Source organism: Spinacia oleracea, chromosome 2, assembly GCF_020520425.1.
Source record: "Spinacia oleracea cultivar Varoflay chromosome 2, BTI_SOV_V1, whole genome shotgun sequence".
Classification (NCBI taxonomy): domain Eukaryota; kingdom Viridiplantae; phylum Streptophyta; class Magnoliopsida; order Caryophyllales; family Amaranthaceae; genus Spinacia; species Spinacia oleracea.
In genome coordinates, this window is record NC_079488.1 from 75165380 (window position 1) to 75176225 (window position 10846).

Genomic DNA, 10846 nt, shown 5'->3' on the forward strand with positions numbered 1-10846 from the left:
ATCCGGCCCGAGGGCATAAAAATCTGTATGTTATGTCGGGTCGGGTCGGGCCGTGCTTCGGGACGATTTTTGTCCCCAAAAGCCGCTATTTCGGGCCAAAAACAGCGGACTTTTCAGGCCATTTTCGGACCGGGTCAAATTTATAACTAAAATTGTTGTTTTACGTTGCCCAAAGCCCGCAAATTTTTAAAAAAGTTCGGACCAGGCTCGAAAACCGATCTGAAAAATTCTGCCCAAAATCCGGTAATTTTCGGGCCGGGCCAACTTTGATCAGCTCTACTATGCACTCCGTAGTACATAGTATTGTCATTTTGACCCGCAAATACCAATTCTTAAGTTAATTACTAGAATTTAGGAATCGTTGCATACCTAGTACGTAGTACATAGTATTATGTATTTGCGTTCTTGTCAATTTCATTGAAAAAACTAGGAGGCCGGCCTAAGACATTCCTTCATCAAATCCCTATCTATGAACATATTTCAAATGATTATGTATTTTCTCTTGTTGGTTATTTGTGACTAACAACATGATAAGGATTTGAACAAACATAAACATAAACATAAACATAAACTTGTGTCGAAGAATGGTTTGACCACATACTAACCGTGTTGAAGACTTAAGTTCCCACTCGTATCATTTTAGTAGTACGTTTTAAAAAGATTTTTACAGTTATTATTTGCACGAACTCCAATACAATACTTAACTATTAATATATCTAATTTTGTATGTGAAAAAATTTAAAAATTCGATATTCTGAAAATACATACCGAGACCATTCTAACAAAATCTTACATGTAACGTTTTGATGTATATAATAGTGAGATTTACGGTCAATGTTTTTATACTTTGAACACATTTTTCAAAGCGTAAAAAACTTTTAAAAACGGAGATAGTATGTATTACGCACGTACCGTGGTACGTAGTATCATTATCTATCTAGATTGAAAATTATGAACCTGTAATCTTGAACCATAAAACTCCTTTTGGTCTTTGACATTCTTTTTTAATTAATTCGAGTCATTTATTTGGTCACATCTACTTCTAGTAAACTTCTTTTTTATCTTCCAACTAAGGTCAAACACTTAAGCTTTTCTTCGTACGAAAACTCTTTTATTATATTCCTTTCGATGCTTCGAAAAATCATTTCAAACTTATACGGGTATTACAAGTTTCAATTTACAAACTCGGAGATTATCATTTTGGACCTTTGCACGTTAGATATACATTAAAAAGTAGGGGTGATAAAGGTCGTAAGTTGCGATAACATTTAGTTGTCGCAATTCTATGTGCATGTTGGATTCTAAATGGTACATATAGGTGTCACGTAGATCATGCGCCATAAAAATATTTTTATTATCAATGCAATATTTTTACTATAAAAATATGTAAGTAAGGTAGTCGATACAAAGAAGGAAAAATATATTATTATATTTATAATAAATTAATTAGAATATTGATACTTTCATACCTTTTTAATTTGTAACATGTGTAATAGATTATACGAAGTATAAGTTAAATGTTTTAGTTTCCAATTACGTTCATGACACATAAACATGTCATGTCATCATTGTGAAATGAAAATTATTAGATACACTCGGGTAAATCGTGCACTCAAGGGTACTTTTATGCCAATTGGTGGTCTCTACCACATTTTATCCTCAAATGTAAGAAATGTGAGAGGATGCACCGTACAGTCGTACACCCGGATGTATATAATATGTTCTAGTTGTGACACAGTTTAAAGGTCGCAAGTTGCGACCTTTATCATTTTCGTAAAAAAATGATGTATTTTTTTGAATTTTCCGTGACAAAACAAGGAGTTGGGAAACAATACGGAGTACTGCGTAAATAAAAAAATAAAAAAAATTGAGAAGAAATACGAGCTAGTTTATTAGTGAAGGGACAAAGTGCCATGAGTACATATGGAGAAATTTTTGAAGGAAAGTGATTCTCTCAAATTTGTTCTACACCAAAAGAAACTAGTCTCGTAAGATGATGGGCTACAACTCGTACAATGCCAAGTTGTGAACGTTAATTAATTTACTTTCTGTTGATAGTTTGATACGTTAATTACTTAAAAAAATTACATTCCGCACAAAATTAATTAATTAAGTAAACAATCCAACTACCTGATATATCAAGACATGATATCATTATACCAAGCAAGTTACAAATTTTGCCAATTATAGATAGATAATGATAGTGGTTTCGACATTAATTGAAAGTTTTGATTACATTAGTACGAAGTAGAAACTTACGGAGTACTTTCCATGAAACCACATACGAAGTACGAAGTAATTTAGAAGAGGAACAATTTACAAAAACTATAATTAATCCCGTGCGATCCACGGATCAATAAAGTAAAATTACAGAGGGAATGCATGATTTTTTACTTTTTTTTTTGGGTTAAAAGTATTAACGAGACATGATTCCGTCGTAGAATATTTCACTTAAAAGCCGTGATTTGAGCCCGTCATAAATAGTCTTCGCTAATGAGATTGTTAATTTTTTTTTCCCCTGTAATGGTAGTCGCATTGCAATATATAGAGCATGGTAGTTGATTCCTAGTAAAATTTATCGCTTAGACTGTTATTATCTTTTATTAAATATTTATTTATCTATTTGGACTCTTAGCAAAATTTATCTCTTATTATCTTTTAACCGTAGTTGATTCCTATTAAATCCATCTCTTATTATATTTTACGAGTCCTTAATGATCTATTTTTATTTTAATAAATCTGAAATAAATTAGTTATATGTATGATGACGTGGAAATCCTACGTGGCGCTCCAAATACTCTCAAAAAAACTGTCCTATTTATTACTGTTAAGATATGTTAAGATATTAGATATTATTCTGTGAATATTCTGTAGAGTCCTAACTATGGTATGTTACCTAATGTGTACCTAGGGTTTAGGTAACTGAGTTGTACTATATATACGTGTGTGATTAATGAGAATGATACGAGATTACACAATATTTGACATGGTATCATGAGCCTAGGTTAAAAATCCTAGATTTTTTTTCCGCAATAATTTGAGAGAGTGTAGCCGAGTATTGAGAACAGCGAATTTCTTCGCTTGGTGAGTATCGAGATTAGGAGTTAACAATTCCTTAAGTATCACCATGAGTTCCGATGAGGAGGCACCACCAAAGGTCATCGCCGCCGCCGTCGACCTAGACTACTATCTCGGGTCAGGCGACGGTCCCGGTATTGTTATCACCCCTGTGAAACTAAGAGGAGCATCGAACTACGATGAATGGGCCAAAGCCGTTCGTCGCTCGATGATTTCAAAATTCAAATTTGGATTTCTTGATGGTTCTGTGAAGGAACCCATTACGGACGCAACGAAGATGAAACATTGGATTGCGGTCAATTCGATGGTGGTGTCTTGGATCACAAACACCATAGACGAGAGTTTGCGTTCGAATCTGGAAGATTTTGATATTGCTCACGAGTTGTGGTGTCATTTGAGGACGCGGTACTGCGTCGTGTCGGGCACTAGGGTCTGCCATATTAAGATGGCTCTGAGTGGCTGCAAGCAGGGCACGTCTGAGGGCGTCATGGAGTACTATGGCCGCTTGTCGAAGGTATGGAAGGAGTACGTACAGTATGCACGAGTTCCAAGGTGTATATGTGCGGGTTGCACGTGCAACATAGCGAAGCAGGTGGGGGACATTCATGATGAAGATCGTCTGCACTATTTCTTAATTGGCCTAGACGATCACTATGAAGCCATTCGTGCACAACTGTTAGCAAGATCGCCGTTGCCAGGCCTCGACGAGGCATACCAGACGGTTATGAATACCGAGACCATGCGCGCCAAGGCAACGAGAGGTAAGGAGAGTGTCATGGCGTTCAAGGTCGAGACTAAGGGTCGGTCGAGGTCGGGAGATGCGAGTGACAGATTTTGTGGTCATTGCAATCGTGAGGGTCATGAGGAAGAAACTTGTTATCAGCTGATTGGTTTTCCCGAATGGTGGGATGAGAAGAAACGAGGTGGTAGAGGGCCTGGTCGAGGAGGCAGGACGTCGATTAGAGGAGGCAGAGGAGCTCGTGGGGCAGCGTCGTCGACCAGTGGTGTCGCTCGCGCCAATGCCGTGAGTAATACCACAGGAGGGGCGACAACCACTGTGACGAGTGGAGGCGGATCGCAGGGAGCAGTGACGACAACCAATCATGAGCTTGTTGGTGTGACGAAGGAGCAAGTCCAGCAAATTGTTGACATCTTATCACGACCACCAAACAAGTTGCAAGGTAATCTTGATTTACGATGGATTGTTGACAGTGGGGCCTCACGTCATGTGACGGGTGATATTTCAATTCTGAGAAATATCAAAACATCGAGTAATCAACAGGTTGTGTTACCAGATGGTCAACCTGCAAATTCAAATCAATATGGTTCGGTGGTCTTGGAGGATGGTTTCGTGCTCGATAACGTTCTATTTGTGCCTAAATTGAACTGCAATTTAATTTCTGTAACTCAATTAAGTGACGAATTACATTGTGCTGCTCAATTTACTAACAAAATGTGTGTTCTTCAGGACCGCTCGACGAGGATGGTGATTGGCGTGGGTGATCGACAGGAAGGACTATATTTTTTCCGTGGGGATCCAAGGGTTCGTGTGCTAGCAGTGGAGTGTGTGGTCGACTTGTGGCACCAACGTATGGGGCATCCGTCGGAAAAAGTGTTGCAGTTACTTCCTCCTGTGAGTCATAAGATTAGGAAGAATAAAAACATTTGTGATGTATGCCCACGGGCGAAACAATGTAGGGAGAGTTTTCCAAATAGTGATAGTCGTGCAAGTCGCCCATTCGACCTTGTTCATCTTGATTTATGGGGGCCTTACAAAACACCCTCGTCGAGTGGGGAGAAGTATTTTCTTACCATTGTGGATGATTATTCTAGGGGTGTGTGGATTTATTTATTGTGCAATAAAATGGAAGTTGAATCGTCGTTTCTTAATTTTGTTGCCATGATTAAATGTCAGTTTAATCGATCCCTGAGAGTTGTTCGCAGTGACAATGGTACTGAGTTTAATTGTTTGCAAGGTTATTTCTTTAAAAATGGGATTCTGTTTGAGTCGTCATGTGTTGGGACACCTCAACAGAATGGGAGAGTCTAGAGGAAGCACCAACATATTTTGAATGTTGGGAGAGCGTTACGGTTTCAAGGGAATCTTCCTATAAAATTTTGGGGGGAATGTATTCTGGTTGCTTGTCACTTGATCAATCGTACACCTACACCGGTCCTTGACAATAAAACCCCTTATGAGATGTTATTTGGAAAACCACCATCGTATGTGTCTATCCGGGTATTTGGGTGTCTGTGTTATGCGTATAATCTCCGGAGTAAAGGGGATAAGTTTGCGTCTCGTGGTCGCAAATGTGTGTTTCTGGGTTACCCGTTTGGCAGGAAGGGATGGCAACTGTACGACCTGGAGACACACGAGTTCTTTGTCTCAAGGGATGTAAAATTTCATGAACGGACGTTTCCATTCGCAGACACGTCGACTATGTTGCCTGCAATGCATGATGGTGGTGGGGTGCTTGACCAGTGGGGTTTGGATGAGAGTGGGACTGGATGTACTCAGGAGGTGTCGCCTGCAGGTGACAATGAGAAAGTGTCGTCACCTGCAGGTGCCATAGAGGAGGTGTCGTCGCCTGCGGGTGACACGGAGGAGGTCTTGTCGACTGTGAGGGAGGAAAAACATGATACACCTAGTCGAGGTGAATCAGACGTCGTCTCAGGTGTAGATGAGACGACGGGTAGTGATGAGAGTGAGACAAGGCAGTGTGTGGAGGATACGGAGTTAGGAAGGGGGAAGCGTGTGAAGTTTCCGTCGACAAAGCTGAAAGACTGTGTGATACATACAATACGGGAAAAATATAGTACTTCCGACAAAACACCTACGGCGTCACCACCCTCAGGTACTCCTTATCCTATCACATATTTTGTTAATTATGAGCGTTTTTCGTCAAAGCACAGGCATTATATAGCAGCATTGCAAGAAGGGAAAGTTCCTAAGAGTTTTAAACAAGCGATGCAACATGAGGGGTGGTGTCAGGCAATGGCTGCTGAAATCGACGCGTTGGAGGAACAGGGGACATGGACGTTGGAAAATTTGCCGGAAGGGAAGAAAGCACTGGGGAGTAAATGGGTGTATACTGAGAAGCGTGATGAGGATGGGAATTTGTTGAGACTTAAGGCTCGATTGGTATGTTTAGGGAATCATCAGGAGGAAGGGTTGGATTATAATGAGACATTCGCTCCCGTTGCGAAGATGGCGACAGTCCGAACTTTTCTAGCTGTCGCAGCTGTCAAACAGTGGGACGTGCATCAGATGGACGTACACAATGCGTTCTTGCACGGTGACTTGGAGGAAGAGATCTATATGAAGATTCCTCCTGGATTCCAGAAGAATCACTTTGACAAGGTATGTCGAATGAGAAAGTCGTTGTATGGGTTGAAACAAGCACCTAGATGTTGGTTCCAGAAGTAGTCGACAGCATTGACACGCTATGGCTTTCGACAGTCGCTGTCCGATTATTCGCTCTTTACTCTGTCTAAAGGTACGTTGCAGCTGAGTGTGCTCATTTACGTGGACGACATGATTATCGCAGGCAATAACAAGTTTGCGCTTGAGAGTTTTAAGGCATACTTGAAGGAGTGTTTTAAAATGAAAGACCTCGGGGCTCTGAAGTACTTCCTTGGGTTAGAGGTGGCACGAAGTAGTCAAGGGTTCTATGTATGTCAGAGAAAATATGCCCTCGACATCATCTCAGAGGCCGGATTGTTGGGAGCAAAGCCTGTGGACTTTCCCATGGAACAGAATCATAGGTTGGCATTGGCAGACGGGCCAGACCTGTCGGACGGTGAGCAGTATAGGCGTCTGATCGGACGTCTGGTTTATTTGGCTGTCACGCGACCAAACGTTGCCTACTCTGTACATGTCCTATCTCAATTTATGCAAGCACCAAAGGAGGCACATTGGGAAGCAGCTTTGCGAGTAGTGAGATACTTGAAGAAGTGTCCGGGTCAAGGTATACTGCTTCGGTCGGACAGCGCGTTGCAGTTGGAGGGGTGGTGCGACTCGGATTGGGCAGGGTGTCCAATGACGCGTCGGTCGGTGACTGGATGGTTTGTGTCACTTGGTATGTCGCCAGTTTCTTGGAAGACCAAGAAACAACATACTGTTTCTCGGTCGTCTGTTGAGGCAGAATATCGGTCGATGGCAGCTCTGACGTGTGAGTTGAAGTGGTTGAAACAACTACTACGCGACTTGGGGGTGACACACGACCAAGGCATGAGGATGTATTGCGACAGTCAGTCTGCGTTGCATATTGCACAGAATCCGGTGTTCCATGAAAGGACAAAACACATCGAGTCAGATTGTCATTTCATTCGAGATGCAATCAAGGAAGGGATCATCAGTCCGTCGTACGTGTCGACGAAGGTTCAGTTAGCAGATATCTTCACCAAAGCGTTGGGGAAGGCGCAATTTGAGTTTTTTTTGAACAAGATGGGCATTCGAGACCTACATGCTCCACCTTGAGGGGGGATGTTAAGATATGTTAAGATATTAGATATTATTCTGTGAATATTCTGTAGAGTCCTAACTATGGTATGTTACCTAATGTGTACCTAGGGTTTAGGTAACTGAGTTGTACTATATATACGTGTGTGATTAATGAGAATGATACGAGATTACACAATATTTGACAATTACCCAATTTTTTGTAACGTTTAATATGTTTTGATTAATTTTTATATTATGAAATAAAAAGTTGATAGATAAACATTTTAGAAGGTTAAATGATTACTTTTATACATTATTAGTGATTTTGAATAAATAATTTTTTTAACCTCTACATATATCAGAGTAATTTAACTTTAAACCATTTTAGTTAATTTTTACTCCAATGTACAATATTTATTGTACACCACTTTTAAATAAGAATTTGTGAATAAATTTTCTATTGAACTTAAGCATAATAAAAATTCACAAACTTTTAGAAGTTATTATTCTTTTTAATTAAGATGTAAAATTACTAAATTGGTGTGGTTTACTAGTTTCTTTTTCTCAATTTCTTAGAGCGATGGTCGTCGAAAATGGTTGAATTGAACATGTCTAGATTTCTAAAATACACTAACAATTCTCCCATCCCTTCTGCTCCAAAAAAAAAAAAAAAAAAAATCTCAATCTATTGTTCATGTCACCAATTGTCTTAAATAATGTTTTTTTTCCCGGGTTCAACAATGAACCAGGAGCTGAATTAGCGATTATGATAAAACCGTCAATTCAGTTGGCGATTTCTCTTGTTTTCTACACGGCGAGTGAAGTGGAATAATGTTCATTACATAACTTATAAACGCCAATTGAAATGACGATTTACCTACATAAAACTTCAATTGAATTAATGGTTTTGTACTTGCCAATAATTTTTTTTTTTAAAAAGATTAATTTGCTTATTAATGTGGATAGTAGATTGAACATTATGTTGAAAAGGTGGCGTATTTTAAAATTTTCGACATCTTTAAACATTTTTCACGAAATCGCTCAATTTCTTACAAATAAATTAATTTTTTTTTTTTTTGTTCTACTGATAGTTCTCACAACCTTCGAGAATGGACTAATCTCACATGGGCGAATGTGGAAGTTTGCATAGGTATCTCGATGGGCATTGAACAACATCCCTTCCATCTGAGGTTTTTTTCATACTCAATACTCAAACTAGAGACATTGGTTAAGAAGCAAGATATCACCCTTAACCACTCACGCCAACTCCAATTAATACATGTACATACGTGTTACATACACTCGCAAGCGCACACACGTGCACATGTACGTAACTCTCCATTCCTTCTCCCGACCCCTTAGTTTTCCCAATTCTATTTTGCTAGTATTTTGAATTTTCTCCAAATTAATTTAATTAACATAAGAAAACAAAGTAGACTTAATTATTTTTGTTTTTACGATTGGGGCTATAATTTAAAACAAAATTAATACATGGCCAAGTTGATTTTGAAAACTATATAGTGACTGAATGTCTATATCCCATGATTCCTCTCCGGTCCATTGGTCACAAGTTTGACAGAACTAGCAGCCTGAAACAATATTTGTTTTTGTACACTACTTACTCAACTTCACCAATATCACAAAAACGTGTACAAATATCAAGAATGTTAATTACATTTTTAACTATTTTCGGATTCTTTTGGCAACCTCTTTGGAAGTGGTTACCGTGTCAAATAACTTAAAATTAGTAATTGGTTTATAATCAAAAATAGTCTTATATGCATTTAATGCGTGCAAGATTATATAAGAAAGAAAATTTTGTGTTATTAGATCTTATAACTCAAATAATAGGTTAGATTGCACAATTTCGAAATAAGAGAAATTCTATTATTTAGATTAGAATTTCCTTATTGGTTATTTGACTTTAAATGATTTTCTTTAATTAATTCAATTATATTTTTAAGTTACTAGGGGTATTATAGTCTATTACATAGAGGATACCAGAAGTCATTTACGCTTAATTATGACATGTAGAGTTTCCTTATATAATACAGATATACTACTAGTACTGTAGTACATGCTACATAATACAAATCCGTAAATTAACAAATGCGTGAGGCAAGTGATTTTTTTTGGTCCGGATGAGACAAAGAGTAGAGGGAGTTACAATTATAAACGAGGTAAGAAATATTTGAACAGGTGACATGTCGTAAGATCTTTAAATGTTGACATTAGACCAAGATCTCATTGGTTCATGACATTAATACGTGAGTCATTAGTTGTAATCTGTCGGGCCTTTTACAAAACTTTGTTGTGTCAAGTTATATTCCAAATTAGGATATGAATCACATAATTATACCTTAAATAAGAGAATGATGTCTTCATAACTTAACCAAGGGTTCATACTTTCCAAATTAAAGTATTGAAAAAAATTAAGAACATAAACACCTCCCATTTAGGTTTACCATACCTTAAATTTTTATGTTAATTTGGTATAATTCATTTAATGCTTAACAAGTGCGTAACAACTACGTGCTCCAATTAGACAAATTCATTAAAATAATATTTTTTGATGCGATATTAAAATAATAATTGTGATAATTGGAATATGCATAATTTGGGAATTTTGACATAGTATCGTATCTATTTTTCCAAATAAGAACATATTTTGTTCATGTTTTTTTTTCAAAAGAAAAAGGGAGATAAATATTACAAAAGGCAATCTACAACATTTTGTTCACGTAGAATCTTTGGCCCCGTTCTAATCAATTTATTTTTATTTATTTAAGAAAAAATAAGTTAATACGGAGTACTATATAAGATTAGATAATTGTATATGAGAAATCCAAGAAAATAAGCTTAATCATATACTACCTCTATTTCATGAAGATGTATTATTTACATACTATGTAATTTTTATTTTTTAATACTCACATTTGACCATTAATATCTACAATTTTATATTAAATAAAATTATAAAAACTTGATATGGAAAACTTATATTGAAATCAATTTAACAAAATAACATTTGATTTAATATTTGTTTTTAATATATTATCAAAGACAATAAATTTGGCCACGTGAATGGTAAACAAGGACATTCTCAAAGAACGGAGGTTTACCTAAATTAAATGCAGATAACTTTAGTATTTTTTTTTTTTTTTTGACGGGGATAACTTTAGTTAAATAAGTGAAAATCGAGTAAATAAAACAGAATCTCACAATTTTCATCTTATCCAAATTATTACCTGTCACTACCAACAAATGATAATTGTCCACTAATATTCTCAATATAAACTTGGGTATTTTTCAGTCTATTTAAAC

The 10846-nt window shown here is 37.3% G+C and overlaps 1 protein-coding gene across 1 annotated transcript; it reads left to right on the forward strand.

The window, feature by feature from the left end:
- Window positions 1-2969: 2969 nt before the first annotated feature.
- On the forward strand, window positions 2970-4868 carry LOC130467003 (uncharacterized). Its single transcript, XM_056835517.1, has 2 exons — window positions 2970-4259; window positions 4547-4868. The coding sequence occupies exons 1-2, from the start codon at window positions 3128-3130 to the stop codon at window positions 4579-4581; spliced, it is 1167 nt and encodes a 388-aa protein (XP_056691495.1). The 5' UTR covers window positions 2970-3127; the 3' UTR covers window positions 4582-4868.
- Window positions 4869-10846: the final 5978 nt, after the last annotated feature.